The 19185-nt window shown below is 36.9% G+C and overlaps 1 protein-coding gene across 1 annotated transcript in view; it reads left to right on the plus strand.

Moving 5' to 3' along the window:
• Positions 1-1552: 1552 nt before the first annotated feature.
• The window catches only part of LOC145999451 (uncharacterized), a 57998-nt gene continuing 40365 nt past the window's right edge, over positions 1553-19185 (plus strand). The window contains exons 1-2 of the mRNA XM_083136410.1: positions 1553-1713; positions 6935-7494. Of these exons, the coding sequence (XP_082992536.1) occupies positions 1633-1713; positions 6935-7494 (641 nt within the window). The 5' untranslated portion in view covers positions 1553-1632. The remainder of the gene's footprint in view (positions 1714-6934; positions 7495-19185) is intronic.

The following is a 19185-nucleotide window of genomic DNA, read 5'->3' on the forward strand; positions in this document are numbered from 1 at the left end:
TATATATATAGGCTGCGTCACCCAACCCCTCTTTCCTCCCCAGCTATTTTTATAAAATTGTGCTGTACGTAAGATGGAGATGACAATATTGTTATCCGGGAATCCTTTATTTTCGATTTCATACGAGCATTATTGGATTATTGTGATGGATGATGTCGCCAAATCTAGGTGGTGAAAACTAAGAATAAATTGTCATCACTTTAAAACTAACGGTAATAGCAGAGCCCCCATCCCTCTGACACCTAAAATTACCCTAGGAGGCACTTTATGCAGCCTTCATTAATCTAGCTCCTTGAAAGTCATATTTAGCTTTATTAATGGTGAAATTTTAGCTCTTTTATGCACATCAGGTTTGGCAACACTGCCAGGATGACCGTAGGAGGCAAGGAGAAATGCGTTATTTTTATGGGACCATTTTTTTTTTATTCCTTCTCTTGGGAATATGAAACATCCAATGACGTAGAAAAGGACACGTTGAACTATGTCATAGTAGAAGAAAAAGTCGAAACTCCCATTTGGTTAGCCGTAACTTGAAGTTGACCAACGAGACACTGTACTAGGGTTCAGTGTTGACTCACCACACACTTCCAGTAACGCTCTGTAGATTTCTGTCTGTTTTTTGCCACGTAAGGTTTCAATTTTAATGTACGACCTCTGATCGTCAATTGTAATAGTACCCGAGACATCTGCAGCCTCCATTTCCACTCCGTCTCAGTCATGCTATGTAAAGTCTAGAGCTCACAAACATACGGCTGGCTGCGTCATGCCCTCTATGTAAAATGACGCCAGTCTTACTTCTGTTGCATCATCCACTCTGCAGTGTTGCCACACTGTGCATTATTTATGAAATGGCCCATGTATTTGTATGGGGGGTGAGAGGTGGTAATATATAATGTTGAAATAGAGAAAACATCTGCTTATACCCTTGATTTTTTGGAAAGTTCGCCTTAAACCAGAAATTATACTTGAATTTTATCCTGGTCCAAGAGTGGCCACCCTGAATAAGAGATGTGCATGTAGCTAGAGAAGTGAGGATGTGCAATATGTAATACTGGAATCACCAAAATATAATAGGAATAGAAATATACAAAGCTTTGTATCTACTTTTGAGGTAGATAACTAAAAATGAAAGAAAGACAAAGTTATCCCTGTGTATTGTGCACACATGCTGTGAAGGCACATGGTGTGATGTGGAGTTATAGAGCTCCACATATTCTTGATCGTGGCCATAGTTGTGATTGCCTGACTGCCTTTACCCTCCAGGGTTGCCCCCAGGTACCCATTTTTACGAGGCTGGGTGAACCTCAGTCATGCAGAAACAGGGAAATGACTGGAAAATTACCTTGTGCAGATCACCTGCCATGAGATGAGCCTAGATCTTCCGAGTTATAACCAGATGCTCTATGAACTGAGCTATGATGGCTCTTGGTAGATAACTAAAATTTTAATAAATACCCAGTATTTACCCAAATTTTGTTTAGCTATTCAGTGTCTAAATACCCATGTCCCAACCCTACCCTACTTATGACTTCAGTTTTCTTCATTCTAGGTTTCAGAGGATGACAGTGTGCCAGAGTTCGTGTGCTCTCCGTTCATAGACAAGCTAGAGAATCTTGGCAGGACTTCCATAACATGTCTTCTGAATCGGAAAACCTTCTGAAGGAAATCCCATCATCTGCAGAAGAGAAGCAGAGAGGGGAGATGGGCTTTGAGGTAAAGTTATTTTTTTTGCTTGAAGTTGTGACGTACTAAAATATGCAGTCAAATCTTATTTGTTCTTGGGGTGGTAATAGATGTATTTGTAATGAATAGAAAGTATTATTTTTACATTACTAATAATGGAATCCTGTATACTTTCTTGAAGAACTACTTTGACAGGGATATGTAAGTATCAGGGTTCTTGTGAATAAAATTGTGTTTCATATTACACTATTCTCTCCTGTTTTGCACAGCAAATCATTTTTTGTGTGGCATGGACCTCATTGTAAAACTATTTTGAAATACATAAGGAATGGAGTATATGTAATCATCAGAACAAGAAATTGCCATGTTTAAAGAAATATTTGAAATTCAATTAAGTTACATAATATGTTGCATGTGTTCATTATATTTTACCTTACCTTCTTGATAAAAGTATGTGTTAATGCACTCATCATAATGAAATAGTAATAAAAGCCATACCTAGAGTGGGTAATAAAAAACACCACATTCAACTTTTCAATCTTGTAACATGAGTGTTCATCAGGAACTTTGTAAAATGAGGAGGTTGAAAGGCTACTTTGTAGGACAAGTGTAGTTTTTTTTTATATAACAACAATAACAACATTCCTGGTGGAAACCTTTGTCTAGAAGATCAAAACACTGCATTTTAAAGTCCTAGAAGGTCGTTCATAGCTATTTTATATTTTACATAATAAAATCAGATCACGCGCACACACTGGAACCCCAATTTTAAGTTCTTCTGGGTTTTTTTTCCTTCAACTTTAGTTTAGCTCTGTAGCAACTGCCCCCTGCATGATGTGGTAAATAGCGGAAAAGTCTGTCTTGTGATGAATGGTGAAAAATGCAGTGAAGTGAGAAAAGATGAAAAAGACAAGCAAGTGGAAAATGATAAAAGAGTTAATGAAAAACAAAAAGATCCATCTACACGAACATCCAATAGAATAAGGAGTGTTCCGGCAAACTTAAAGATGATTTTTTTATTGTAAAATGTAAAAATGCAACAAATATTGTAAATGTTAAACCTAAGGAACAAGGTCTTAAACGCAATAGTTTCTCTCAAATGAAGAAGAGAGTTATACAATGCAATATTGTGCATCTAAACATTCAAGGTATTACAGGCAAAGTGTTAGATTTAGAGATGCTCCTAACCGATGAATGTTTAGATGCACATGTACTGTGTGTTACTGAGCACTGACTGTCCAAAGATGAAATTACTTACCTTCAAATTCCAAATTTCAACCTAGCTAGTTTTTCATCAAGGTCTCTAATAAAACGAGGGGGAACAGGCATATTTACAAAAAATGATATAATTGCCTATCAAATTGTCCCCAAAACTGTGAAACCTATAGAAAGACATTTTGAAGTTAGTCTTCTACGTCTTGCACAATATAATTTAATAATAGTATGTTGTTACAGAACACCTGATGCAGACTATACAATATTCATAAAAAATCTGTCAGTATTGTTAGATGAATTAAAAATTTTACATGTGAAATTGTGGTATGTGGTGACCTAAACATTGATTTTCTAAAAAATACAGGACGAAAACTGCACTTTGAAGCCACAATAAACACTTTTGGCCTAAAGCAACATGTAACTACACCCATGTGCATAATGAAAGACACACTCTCCCTCATAGACCACATGTTAATAAGTGTACACTGAAAAGAGTTTCAATGTGAAAACATATCAGTCCACTTCTCCGACCGTGAAGCACAATTTTTATGTTTCACATGTAAAAGAGAAGCTACTGAATATCATAGAAAGCCACTAAAAATGCAAAAAAGGTAAATATGATGAAGGTTCTATACTCATGTTTATTGGAAAACTAAACAGGGAAAATTGGGAAGATATTTATAATTTACCTTCCACAAACGAAAAATTTAATCTGTTTCTAAACAAAATTATCTTGTTACACAATGAATGTTTTCCACCTAAACAAGAAAATATATCCACTGAGTGTAAACCATGGGTCACAAATGGAATCAGAATCTCAAGTAGAAAATTAAAAATTCTCCATTCTGAAAGTAGGGTGAACCCCAGTCCATCTTTTCTGAAATATTACAAGAGGTATAAGCAAATATATAAAAATGTACTCCACCAATCAAAAATTAATCATAATGACCGTAAAGTCAATAATTCAAACAATAAATGTAAAATAATGTGGTAAATTATAAGAAATGCATCAACAAAACACCAATCTTTATGTAATAATATGGTGATATGCATTAATGGAATAGAAGTCCAACATCCCTCTAATGTTGCGAATGCTTCCAATGAGTATTTTGTAAATTCAGTTCCAAATAGAAGGAATGGGTTTATGGCTGCTCCATAAGAATGTTCTACACACATAACAGTAAATGACAAATCCTTGTTCATTTCCCCCATTACTGCACAGGAATTAAATATAATCTTGAGGCGTATAAAAAACAAACGATCTTTTGGTATTGATGAAATACCAGACTTCCTAATTAAGAAATGTTATAGTTCCTATGTCAACCATTACTACATATAATAAACAATTCCATTGAACAGGGTATTTTCCCAGACAGGCTAAAGGTAGCTGTTGTTAAACTATTACTGAAGAAGAATGACCCAAAGGATTTATCAAATTACAGGCCCAATTTGCAACTCTCAGTCTTCTCAAAATTTATTGAACATGCAATAATTATGAGATTAGAACATTTCTGTAGTAAATTAATAACAAATTACATTACATTTGCTACAATCCAAACCAGAAACCAAATAAGCCTCAATCTATTATCTGGGAATACACAACTAGAGCCTAAAAAAAATTCAAAATTTCTGGGTATCATTCTGGATGAACACCTTAGCTATACAGAACACATAAACATGCTACACTCAAAATTAAATTCGAGAAATGGTAGACATCTCAAGCACCCAAACTGTAAAGTGCCTTTATATGGCAAGCTTTGATGCTTTACTATAGCCTGACAAGTTAAGTCCCGATATGCGCAGATCGCTGCGGAGCACTTCCTATTACGTCATCCTCCCCACCACTCTTCTACGTACTAGTCTGGTTTTGACACTACGAGTGGTGCCAACTCAGCAAAATTAAGCTAAAACAAATATGAGAAACTATTTTTACTGTGTAGATTGTCGGTGCCGGCTCATATCAGTTTATCAGTGGTTCATTTGATTTAATCCGGTCTTTGAAAATGCGAGCAGTGCGCGGATCGTAAACTGTAGTATTACGCACGCGCGTTAACGTTTATAACGAAGATAAACTACTGGGTGAATGACTTAATTTTCTGAATGCAACATCGAGCAGTGGCCTGTTTTTTTTTGTTTTAAAGCTGAATGGGGTGGGAGTTATTTTGTTTATCGTACAACAATCACTACGAGAAGGCAATCTGATAACATGCTTGCGTGTGTTCTTGTTTAAAGCACTGAAATGTTCTTGCTCTTTACTCAAGGTTGCATATTTTTGAAATGCAAAAATCAAATCATGCCTGGTCCAACGAAATTCACAATCTGCTCTGGAAGCCTGTTAGAGGACAGGCCAGAGAAATGATTTACAATGTTGCAGCATATTTGCGAAATCAGAAGGAGTTACATAAACTTAAGTATAAAGTTGTCGAGTCCACAAGCGGCACCACGGAAGTATCTAAATGGATGGTTTCTCAAGTTTTAAAAGAATTGGATTAGATTGATGTTTTAAGTCCACTTTATGCACAGTAAGGCTAATCGATACTGGGCGTACAGTTTAAAGTGGGATCCGAACCACTATGTGCCTCCACCGGGAATCGAACCCGGGATCCCTTGATTACAAGGCGACGACACTACCACTGCACCATCGGGGAGTTCAAGTTTTAAAAGAAGGAAAAGAGTCGTTGGCGAAAGGTGAGCTGAAGTTCTGTTCTCAAACAGGTAGAAAACAGCCCAGGAAAAAGCAAATACAAATTTCGTTGAAAATCCTCAGACCATTCCCCTCCCTCCAGGTTGCAACACTGTGAACCAACGTCGCTCCGAAGAGTGGAATGGGGAAATGTGGTGTGAGCTGCGCAACAGCTATTTGCAGCATCTTGTTTTTAAACTTGTCAAGTTATAAGATATGGGATTATGGTTTGGGGTAACAAGGGCCACTCCAATGTCCTTTTTATGCTTCAAAAAAGAGCTATAAGAATCATAGCTGGAGTAAAGGAAACTTATTCATGTAGAACTCTTTTCTGTAAACTTAATGTGTTAACTCTCCCCTGCATATACATTTATGAATGCTTAATTTATGTTAAGCAAAATATTTCCAACTTTGCCACAAATGATGAAATACATGGCCTAAACACAAGAAATAAAGACAAACTTCACATAAAACACTGCCGTCTTAACTTATATAAGAAAGGTCCCTTAAACTCTTCCATAGATCTCTACAATAAACTACCACAAGATGTGAGGAAAGAACCAAAATTGATGTTATTCAAGCACAAGATAAAATCAATGCTTCTGAAGCATGTTTTTTATTCTATAGCTGAATGCATTAAAGCAACTTTTACAAAAGACAAAATGTATATAATGTAGTATAATAACATATTATTCTTGTAAATTTAAATGTCAAATGAAGGTGGATAATTAGTATCACCTAGAAGTATGCTGTAATGTTCTATATCTTCTCATGTTATATTTTTTTTGTGATTTTGATATAATACCAGAGTAAGACTCAATTTTTTTACAATTTTTGGCTATGTATTTTGTATTTGTAAAATCTATTAATGTAGTATTGTATTGTAATGTAAGTATTGACATGTCCTATATTACCATGTACTGTAATTTGTACACACTGGTAGTCCTTGGACGCAAATAAACTAAACTAATATTTATTCTAAGTTGTACTGTAAGTGCAATTATTGTTATGCATTTTCTGTCTTGGAGCACCATGAAATATTCAGATGCAGCATGGACAAAATGAACCAAAAAAATATTTATCACCGTTATATTAGATTGCTCCATTGGAACATGCTGACTGTCTTCTGTATTACTTCAAGTATTCTGCCGAGGTGCTAGATCTGGTTATAGCCAATTTTCTTTGTCCCTGTATCCAATAGGGTGTATCAACCCTCACATCCCCCCCTTTTTTTAGAAAGTCTAAGGCTTACAGTGTGCAGATGTTTGTGGGTTTTTGTTTTCTTTTAAAAAAGTAAAATAAAAAAATAAATTAAAGATAAGGATTTTAATCCACACTGCATGTGTATTTCAGATGGCTTCTGCATCCTGGTCTGATGATAGTCAAGAAAATTTGGCTGCTCCGATGTCTGATACGTGTTTCTCTCCAGTGGAAGTGCTCATAAAGTCTGAAACAGAAAGTGCTGATCCATTAGTTTGTGAACAAACATCTGTGGAGAATGTGTGGCTTCCGGATGAGTCGTGTATCAAGACTGAAACAGAATCATTCGAGGAGCCTCCTGATGTTGATATCTCTGTTGACATCAAACCATCTAATGAGTGCATACAGAATTCTTCTGTTGACATCAAACTATCTACTGAGAACATGAATGAAACTTCAGTTTGTAAAGTGGAAAGTGTGAGTGATGATAGTTGGATTCATTTCGAAGACAAAACTCAGGAAGTTTTTATTGGAGAAAATATTCCTAAAAGTGAAGGATATTATCCAGGTGACCATGGACAATTTGTTAATGAAATGCCAGCTGAGTACGGTGACAATAGTGAATTAATTTTAAGTGAAGATGAAGACATGAAGTATAGTGGAGAGAATCCTGATGAAGTGGAAGGTGGCAGTGTGGCAGATTGTGGAGAAAGGTAGGTGAAGGAAATTTTAGTATAAGGATTTAAAATGAGCATGACAGTACTATTGGACCTTACTTCGTGTAGGTTATGATGCTTATAATTTACTGTATTGTGTCACCAGTGCTGCAGGGTTATTGGTCATTTCGTACAAGGTTGTCCAGGAGTATCCACCCCAACAGGTCAGATTGGATGAAATTTGTTACATGACATCCTTGGAGAAATATAAGAACCCATATATTTATTTTTGCTTTGGAATATCAACTCTAGTATGGAATTTATAGTACTTCGAAATTTCCTGCCATTAGATGTCTTTTTGTGTGTGTGTGTGAAATCAAGCGATGTATAGAGAGGCATGTCCAGGATTTTCGAAGAAAAAACAGGGGGTTACGTATGCTCTTTTGGTAGTCAGCCCTCATATTGTCATCTTTTCCTGCCTTTGATTTTTTTTCTGTAGGAATACTGGGCCAAATGGTGGGTTGTGACCCCTGCCAACCCCTCCCCCTTTTCTCCTTGAGATTACACAGCATATGTAAATATTCTGGTTGCCTGACTGTGGAGTTATACACTTGCATGATGAGATGTGACGTGGCGTTTCCCCTTATACTATTTCAAATAATTAAAAAGATAAGTTTGACGCAGCATTCCTATCTCCATGCCAAACAACAGAAATGTTAATATCACGGTTTTAAGCAAAACTGTGCACACTCGAGATGAGATACCACATTGTGGCATTACGTGCGTACTTTTTAACACAGAAATGGTGTTGCTGGTGTAGTCTTGTGCATTCTCACAAGTTTCATTTTGTAGACATTTATTCCTATGTATTGTTAAAATGTATAATCAATGCAAAAGTTGGTCCGTGTGGGCCGGAACCGGAGATGGCATCATAGTGGTGAACAGGGGCAGGTACCCTAGTTCGCAGCCAAATGAGTGCTAGAAAGGGCCAGATCTGGCACCAAGAGAGCTAAGTTGTCAACACTGCCATGGGGAAAGAGCTTGGGAAGATCCCGTGGAGACTGTTCCACATGGCCTTAAAGTGTACAGCCAAGGTACGGTAACATATATTTACATGGAAAATCATAAATTATAATTTCTCACTGAAATTTGACTTCAAAGTGTAAAATTCTACATACCTGGCAATGCTGTTGCTACATGCCAGCCGACGCAGCTTGTTTGATATTCCAAGAGCTAGTCATAAATACAGCAAGTAGACCTCTATTTTGTCAAGACTGATATTCATTTTAATCTCTATGAGTTCCTTTTTCAAAATGTATAGTTTGGCCATTGATTGTCCCACTTAAGTCATTAAACTAATCATGTATACTTTCATTGAGTGAATAAATTTATGTGGTCCTACATACTATATTCTCATTGATAAAAGAAGGCATACTAGTATAATTGACGTTCATTCACATAGAGGTGCTGACTGTACCAGTGACCATTATTTAGTAATTCTTAAATTAAGAGAATGACTCTCTGTGATAAATCATCAGCAACAAAATCTAAAAGTTCTAAAATTTAATACAGGAAAATTTGCTGATGATAGAATTAAGAAAGATTACCCAATTAAACTAACTAACTAACTCTCTAGCCTTCTTAAACCTGAAGGTTCATGGCTGCAGCAACACAGGCCTTCCATCTGTCCATATCTCGATCAACATCTATATACTCTTTTCCATCCCTACCGATTTCCTTTAGGTCTATCTCAACGTTGTCCCTCCATCTTCGTCTTGGCCTTCCTACAGGTCTCTTACCATCAGGTTTCCCAACAAGAATCCTGTAAACTCCTCTTTCCTCTCCCATTCGTGCCACATGGCCTGCCCACCTAAGTCTTCTTGATTTAATTATTCTAATAATATCTGGACATGAATACAAATTATGTAGTTCCAAATTATGTAACCTTCTCCACTCACCTGTCTCCTCATCCCTTTTAGGTCCAAATATTTTCCTAAGGATCTTATTTGCAAATACTCTCAATTTATGTTCCTCTTTCAATGTAAGGGACCAAGTTTCACACCCATATAATACTACAGGCAAAATTACTGTTTTGTATATTTGAACTTTTAGTTTCTTAGATATTAAACGATAAGACAAAAGTTTATGAAGAGAGAAGTAACATGCATTTCCTGAATTAAGCCTAGTTTTTATTTCCTCTTTAATATAATTTTCACTTGTTAATATTACTCCTAAGTATTTGAATTTGGAAACTGGTTCAAATGAGTTGTTATCAATAATTAGATTTTGATTATTACCTAACAGTTGGTTTCGGCCTGTAAGCATATATTTAGTTTTCTCTTTGTTAACTTCCAAACCTATCTCTGTAGCAGTTTTGAAAAATATTTTAGCATTATTCTTAATTGTATTTATATCATCCCCTAATAAGCCTACATTGTCTGCATATGCTAACAACTGAGTCACAACATTTAATTTTAGTCCTTCGTTAGTTTCTTTTACCTTCCTAACAGCATATTCTAAGGCAAAATTAAAGAGCAATGGAGATAATGCATCTCCTTGTTTTAACCCATCATGAATTGTAAATTTGTCAGACACATTAATACTCACATGAATTTTACTTTCTGTTTCACTGGTGCATACTTTTATCATACTAACAAGCTTCTTAGGTATTCCAAACTCTACTAATATATTATATAATTTATCTCTTTTGACTGAATCATATGCTTTTTTGAAATCAATGAATAGCTGATGGACATTTTGATTATATTCCCACTTTTTTTCAAGTGTCTGTCTGATGTGAAAAATTTGATCTGTAGTTGATCTGTTACATTTAAATCCACATTGATAATCACCTATAATTTCATTAGCATATGGGGTTAGTCTTGTTAAAAGAATGTTAGATAATATTTTATATGTTGTTGAGAGTAGAGTAATTCCACGGTAATTATTGCAGTTCATTTTATCACTTTTATTAAACACAGGAACAATTTTGGATTCTTTCCACTGTTGAGGGATTTCTTCTTTATTCCATATTAAACAAATTAATTTATGAATTTGACATATTAACGAATTTCCACCATATTTAATTAACTCAGCTGGTATTAAATCAATGCCAGGTGCTTTGTTATTCTTTAGCCTTTTAATAGCATCTTTAACTTCAGTCAAGTTAGGTTCTGGAACTAAAGGTCCTGTTGTGTGCACTTCATTTACTTCTGATTTATCTCCTACATGAACATTTAAAAGGTCATTAAAGTAGTTCTTCCATCTATTTAGGATATCGCTTGGGTCAGCTAGAAAATCACCGTCTTTATCTTTTATCAAGTTTACTTTAGGTTGCCACCCCTTTCTAAATTCATTTACACCTTTATATAATCGGGCGGGGACTACTTTGGGAGGTCCCTGGACTAAGGATAAGATATACATTAGGAATAAGGATATTAAATTAGGCACCTGGAATGTTCTGAGCCTTTACCGGCCTGGGGCATTTCAGTGTACAGTTAATGAGATAGTTAAGTATAAATTAGATGTAGTAGCTGTCCAGGAAGTTAGGTGGCCAGGAGAAGGGAATTGTAAAACTAAAAATTATACTTTTCTCTATGGTGGTACTGAAAATCATAATTTTGGAACAGGCTTTTTCATAAATAATAGAATTATCTCGGCTCTTAAAACAGTAGAATTTATTAATGATAAGATATCATATGCAGTTTTACAGGGTAGGAGGTGTAAAATTATTTTAATAAACATACATGCACCAACGGAAGATAAGAATGATAATACTAAAGATGATTTTTATGCAGAGTTAGAACAGGTCTTTGATAAATTTTCTCAGTATGATATGAAAATTCTGTTAGGTGACTGTAATGCACAGATTAGCAAAGAAGAGACATTTAAACCCACGATTGGTAAAGAAAGTCTTCATGAATTAAGTAATGATAATGGTATAAGATTGATTACTTTTGCAACCTCAAAGAATTTAATTATGAAAATTACCACTTTTAAACATAAAGATATCCATAAAAATACCTGATCTTCTCCAGATGGTAAAACTCATAATCAGATAGATCATATTCTCATTGATAAGAGAAGGCATACTAGTATAATTGACATTCGTACACATAGAGGTGCTGACTGTGCCAGTGACCATTATTTAGTAATTGCTAAATTAAGAGAAAGACTCACAGTGATAAATCATAAGCAACAAAATCTAAAAGTTATAAAATTTAATACAGGAAAATTTGCTGATGAAAGAATTAAGAAAGATTACCAAATTAAACTGTCAAATAGATTTGATGTTTTGCAGGATTTAAATGATGATGAAAATATAAATGAAACACACATAAATAAGAATTGGGAGCACATACGTAATGCAATAGAATCAGCAGCTAAAGAAAGTATAGGATACCATAAACCGAGAAAAAGTAAGCCATGGTTTGATAATGAATGTCATAATCTAATAGAAATAAGAAATCAGGCTAGACTTAGGTGGTTAAATAACTCTGATGATAAAAATCTAAGCAATTATAATAGAATAAAGCGAGAAGTTAACCGCACGTTTAGAAGTAAAAAAAGAGATTACTTGAAAAGCAAAATTAACGAAATTGAAACAAACAGCAAAAATAAAAATATCAGAGATTTATATAAAGTTGTAAATGAATTTAGATAGGGGTGTCAACCTAAAGTAAACTTGATAAAAGATAAATACGGCAATTTTTTGTCCGACTCAAGCAATATTTTAAATAGATGGAAGAACTACTTTAATGAGCTTTTAAATGTTCATGTAGGAGATAAATCAGAAGTAAATTAAAGTCGGGCCACAATAAGAAGCGGTGTGCAATCAGAACGCAGAACGTGACCAAATTCTGTCTCCTCGTTGGCTGCCATGTGGCTGGGAGTTTTCTGCGTTGCCACGTTCAGTGAGTTAATTTTGGAAGCTACATGACAATACAGGTTCTGGCAATACAGAGTTCAACAAATTACAACGAAATGCTTGGCAATTGCTCGATTTCCTAAACATTAATGATACATTTGGTACATGTGTTATTAATGCTTCGAGCTACCTGTATGTAAAAACATAAAAAATGAATGAAAGAACAGAAGTAGTTAACGTTGTTCCTTTAAGTAGGAAAAGAGTCGGAATGTGAACCATGGAAGGGTCCCGTTGTTGACTGTTTAACCAGATGTTTAATCCTACACGTGTCTCTGTGGGCTCGCGAAAATCCTGAAGTAGGTCAATCCGGCAACGGCGCATCACTACCAGAGCGGGTGGTTCCATGCTGGTTGCTAGCGTGTCCCGACTGTAAGTACACACAGCAGAACCTTTAGTTCCAGAACCTAACTTGACTGAATTTAAAGATGCTATTACAAGGCTAAAGAATAACAATGCACCTGGCATTGATTTAATACCAGCTGAGTTAATTAAATATGGTGGGAATTCATTAATATGTCAAATTCATAAATTAATTTGTTTAATCTGTATACAGGGTGTTTCTAAAATAACAACCCATTTAATGAAAGAAAGACAATCACAGACAGAATACACAGTCCCACTAAATCTACGTTCACCTCAGTTCAACATGGCCACCCTGCATGTCGACACAGTCCTTAAAAACCCTTTCCAGCATTTGTGCTGTAATGTTATTCACAGCCTGAATAATTCGTCCTTTGAGTTGTTCAACGGAGTTGATCTTGACTTTGTACACTTGCAATTTCATAAAACCTCAGGCAAAAAAAGTCCAAGGGTGTGAGATCTGGTGATCTTGGTGCCCATATCCGTTGTGAACCTCGTCCAATCCAGCGGTCGGGAAATGTCTCGTCCAGATAATCTCTCTCAATGTGAGCAAAGTGGGAGGGTCACCATCCTATTGGTAGAACACAGTACCCACTAGCAACTGAGGTTCCAAGAAGAGCTAAGCATGTCCAGGTATGCATTGGATTGAATTGTGTCCTCTGCAAAGAAGAACGGGCCGTACACCCTCCCTTTCATGATCCCTAACCACACATTAACTTTTGACATTGCTCTTTTCCACTCTATTGTTTCATGTGGCTGCTCATATGCCCAGATACGGGTGTTATGTCGGTTCACCATCCCACAGGTGTGGAATGTTGACTCATCGCTAAAGAGTGCATTGTCCATTAGGTTTTCATTCGCAACACTGTCAAGTAGATCCGCACACATCTCCTGCCTTGTGGCGTAGTCCTCGGGTTCCATGTGGTGCAGTACCTGCACATGATAGGCCCTTTTTTTAAGGGTATAACGCAGTATGCACCACACACTGGTGTGAGAGATCTCTGGATGCTCCAGACTTAGCAGACGAGTAGATGCAGTAGGGCTCCTTTCAATAGCCTCACGAATGGTCTGGATATGTTTCTGTGTGTTTGGCAGACGACCTGGATGTTGCACATCGTGGACGCTCCCCATCGTCTTGAATTTGTTAATCAGAAGACTGATATTCTCCCTCGTTGGTGCCTCCTTGTTCTATCGTTGCTGAAACCTGTCCTGGACGGCTGCAAAGGTTTGGCCAGCCAGTCTCCAGCAAACAATACTGGTTCTTTCTTCTATGGTGAGCATCTTTCAGTTAGACCTAAAAGCAAAAGCAGATGTCATGTTTTCCATAAAATGAGTTATTTTAGAAACACCCGGTATATAAAAATGGATGTATGTGTGTGTATTTTTGTTCCGGCATAACTCTCGAATGTCTGGAGCGATTTCAAACAAACTTGGTACACATATCACTTGCAATCTGGAAAGAAATACTGTAGGGGTAAGACATCCGTGGGGGTGTGTGTGGGTGACATGTAAAAATAATAAAAAACGACCGATATTAGTGTGGAATCCATAGTTGTTGGGGTCGCTAAGATGCATAGTGACACTCCCTATGCCACTCAACTCCAAGACACCCCTGGCACCCCTACGGCTGGAGGTGGAAAGAGGGGTGACATATAAAACAACCTATATTAATGTGGAATCCATAGTTTTCGGAGTCACTAAGATGATTAGTGACACTCCCTATGCCGCTCAACTCCAAGACACCCCTGGCACCCCTAAGGCTGGAGGTGGGAAGGGGGTGACATATAAAACGACCGATATTAGTGTGGAATCCATGGTTTTCGGAGTCGCTAAGATGAATAGTGACATTCAGAATGCTGTTCAACTCCAAGGCACCCCTAGGGGTGAGGGTGGGAAGGGGTGACATAAAACGACCAATATTAGTGTGGAATCCATAGTTTTCTGGGTTGCTAAGATGAATAGTGACATTCTCATGCCTCTCAACTCCAAGTTCATTACCTATCGGCATGCGGGTGAGAGGGGGTGAAAAATTAATTGTCTACATCTACATTAGTGTCGAATCCATAGTTTTTGGAGTCGCTAAGCTAATTGGTGATATTCATGATGACATTTGTATACAGTACTTATACTTTTAAATACCTACCTGTAAATAAAATTAGTTACATTTTACACTATAGTTAGAATTCATTATTTTGGGATAATAAATACCCAGGCAATGTCGGACAATCAGCTAGTATGCAATAAAGAAGAAATCCATCAACAGTGGAAATAATTTATAATTATTCCTGTGTTTAAAAAAAGTGATAACATGAGCTGCAATAATTACCATGGAATTCTCTACTCTGAACAACATATAAAATATATTCTTTTATCAAGACTAACCCCATATGCTAATGAAATTATAAGGGATTATCAATGTGGATTTAAATGTAACAGATCAACTACAGATCAAATTTGTCACATTAGACAGACATTTGAGAAGAAGTGGGAATATAATCAAAATGTCATCAGCTATTCATTCATTTAAAAAAAGAATATGATTCAGTCAAAAGAGATAAATTACATAATACGAGGCACATTGAAAAAAAAAGGGGCCGATTATTTTTTACTTGGGACTGGCAACCGAAGCTGCACGTTCAGGGAAGCATGTTTTAATATTCCGTCCCTGCAACAGAGGTATATTTCTCAGTGTGGAGGTGCGTACGTGCGAGTAGCAGGAAGTTGAAATGGCTGCTGTAATAGAGAATCCCGCAATATGCGAGATGAGGTCGGTGATTAGTAGAGCCCGGAAGTTTGGCAAAATGCCTCTTTTTATCTACTGCATATATTGATAAAATTTTTCCGGATATACGTTTTTTATGTTGTTTCGAATGTTTTAGAAGCCATTTCATTTTGCCTATTTTTAATTATAATGCCTTTTTTTTGCCTTTTTCAATGAAATTTGACCATTTTTTTTAAAAAAAAGTGTATGTAAATTATTTTTCTCCCTAAAAACGTTGTTGGCATTTATTTTTCTTTCGTTTATTATGTGAATCATTTTCGCCTTATTTAAGTAATATTTAACTCATGCATGTTTCAACATTGCTGAAGGAGAAAAGTGTGAGAAAAAAGTATTTCATGCTCAGTTAGGATATTGCCTTTCGGTTCACATTTCTTGTGCATGATTGACTGCTGAAGTGGGCAGGTTGATTTCGAACACAAAGAAGATATTTCTAAAATCTCCCTCTCGAACCCGAAAATTTAAGGAAGTTGCATCTGAGCTTAGTTTACCTCCGCAACCAGTCTTGACTAGATGGGGAAACTGGATATCAGCAGCTATACATTATGCTAACAACCTTGAAAAAATATGTGAGGTGATAGATGCTCTTCCAGAAAATGAAGCAGCTTCAATTCTTCAAGTGGAAAAACTCCTGTGCTATTCAAGTTTATTTTTGCACGTTATGGTGCATTGCCAGAGACAATTACAATTATGGCATCCGTGAAAATCTACGAGGAATCTATGCAGCAGATGATGGAATTGCCAGGAGAAAGGGGTCAGCTGTTGTGGAAAAGTGCAAACGGGTAGTGAGTGCAAATGATGACTTGAAAGAATTGAAAACAATTTGTGATATTCTAAAAGGTGAAAATGCTGTTACCAAAATGAGTCCAGCTACATTAGCTTGTTTTATGTATGCTCCAATAACTTCTGTCGAAGTAGAAAGATCATTTTCTATTGTGAAAAACATTCTCTCTGACAGACGACTATCAATGAATGTTGAATGTAGTTATGTGCAATCAAGATGGAGAAAAATGAAATGCTCTTCCCAATGTAGATTTTAACATTTTGCCAGAAATTATAGATAAAAGTAAGCGACTTCCAAATGTGCCTTTTTTCGGTTTATTTTGCCTTTTTTTCATTTTTAGTGCCTATTTTCAACATTATAAATGCCTTTTTGCCTGCCTATTTTAATGAAAATAAATGCCTAAACTTCCGGGCTCTAGTGATTAGATTTCTCAAAGCAAAAGGACTGAGTGCAGCTGACATTCATCGGGAATTGTGTGCCATTTACAGACCAACAGTAATGAGTGAAGGAAAGGTAAGACAATGGTACCGTGCTTTTCGGGAAGGAAGTTCAAATGTTCATGATGACGAGCAGAGCGGCAGGCCTAGTGTTCAGACTGACGATCTTATGCAATGTGTTGATGAGAAAGTGTGATCCAATTGCCGTTTCACCATTACTGATCTAGGCAAAGAGTTTCCTGAAGTGTCTGATAAAACATTGCACTGAATTGTAACAGACAGTCTGAGTTATCGCAAACTGTGTGCGAGGTAGGTGCCAGAAATGTTGACAAACACTCACAAAGATAAAATAATGAAATCACCATGTGATTTTTTGGCCCGCTGGGAAAACGTCTACACGTCTGGAAAACCTAGAAAACAGGGAAATGTCAGGGAATTGGTTTGTCAGGGGAAAATCAGGGAAATGTCACGGAATTTTGCAGAACATCTGGAATTTATGTGCATTTTGGAGTCTGCAAGAGAAAAAGCTGCAAAATGAACAAGCAGTTCACTTCCACTTCTAAACTCGGTTCTTCTGATTCCACTCCCAGGAAAAAAAAATCAGTTTAGAAACTTGTTTCTTTCATTCTTATCATTCTCGGTCTTGTGCAAGTTTATGGCTCCTTTGAATTTCTGTAAAAAATTTCACTGAAAAATGTACCTCTGTTACTTTAGCCTGAAGGCTAGTTACATGTGATTGTAGCATCCAGTACATTTGATGCCAATTGTAATTTTACATTTTACTCTTCGAATTTTCACATGTTCTTGTGTGTGTAGAATGAAATTTGCTAAAAGAAAGCTGTGAAAGTAAATATTCATAATAATTAACGGATTATGTATTTAATTGAAAAACACAAGGTTCAAAAGAAAAGATCATGATGATATACAAGGTGTACAACTTTGCTTCCGCCGTTTTCCGACAGGTGGCAACAACAGGAAGTAGCGGTCGAAAGAAACAGATCGCAGACGTCACGCAGTTAGCTTGGACCTCTTTCAAGATAACCCCATTCAAACATTAGTCGAGTGGTGTGTGCATCGTGAAGTTGTTAGCGATTGAAAATGTCAGTGTACGAGCCAAATTCTCGCCATTTGCGGGAGGTTCTACTTTTTTGTTTCAATATGAAGAAAACTGCAGCTGAGGCTCATCGAATGCTCTCCAAAATGCAAAAAATCATGGGGATATTCCGGCCATGCTTCCACGTCGACGGCCAAACCGAATATTCATGGCTCCAAGATCATGCTCTGCATTTGGTGGGACCAGCTCGGCATCGTGTACTATGAGCTGTTAAAACCAAGTGAAACAATCACAGGTGCTTATTATCGAACGCAATCAATGCGTTTGAGCCGAGCATTGAAGGACAAACGGCCGCAATACAGCGAGAGGCACGACAAAGTGATTTTGCAGCATGACAACGCACGACCCCACGTTGCCAAAGTGGTGAAAACGTACTTGGAAACATTAAGATGGGACGTCCTACCCCACCCGACTTATTCTCCAGACATCGTTTTTTTGGACTGGAAAACCTGGAAGTGTCAGGGAATTTCATAATCAAAAAATCGTAGCAACCCTGGAGAAGGATGGGGATGATTTGTTTTCTCACATGTTGACTGGAGACTAAACCTGGATATCTTACGTCACTGGTGAGTCAAAGCAGCAATCCATGCAATGGTGTCACTCCGGTTCACTGAAACCGAAGAAATTCAAGCAAACACCATCACATCGCAAAATCATGGCAACCGTGTTTTGGGACCAAAAAGGTGTAATCCTCATGGAACTCCTGGAAACGGGACGAACCATCACAGCAGATGTGTATTGCCAAGCACTATCTAATCTACGACGTGCCATCCAAAACCTGCGAAGAGGAATGTTACGCTCTGGAATTCTGCTCATTCATGACAACACCCGGCCACACACAGATGACCTTACTGTTGCGACATTTCACAAATTCCAATAGGAACGTACATACCATATAGTCCCAATCTTGTCCCAAGTGATTACTTTCTGTTCCTTCATGTCAAAAAGTGGCTTTTTCGCAACGTTTCATGATAGTGAAGTTCTCAAGAAATCAGTTCTCGACTGGCTGAGATCTCAGGCATCAGATTTCAACACAGAGGGTCTACGTAAACTTGTTCCACGGTACCAAAAATGCTTGGAGCGTCATGGCGACTATGTAGAAAAGTATGCACTTGTATAGCATCAAAATAAAAATTTTCTTGCTTGATTTTATTCTCTGTAATAACCAATCGACTCTTTTTTTTTTTACATGCTCCTTGTATATTAGTCGAGATTATAATACCTAAGAAGCTTGTTAACTCTTTCGCTGCGGGAAGCGACCTGAGTCGCTTTGGTTCAATATGCGTAACTTACGGAAAGCGACTGCAGTCGATTTGAAATATTCTCGTCGCTGCTGGTGTCGAGTGA

Source organism: Lepisma saccharinum, chromosome 15, assembly GCF_977018435.1.
Source record: "Lepisma saccharinum chromosome 15, izLepSacc3.1, whole genome shotgun sequence".
Classification (NCBI taxonomy): domain Eukaryota; kingdom Metazoa; phylum Arthropoda; class Insecta; order Zygentoma; family Lepismatidae; genus Lepisma; species Lepisma saccharinum.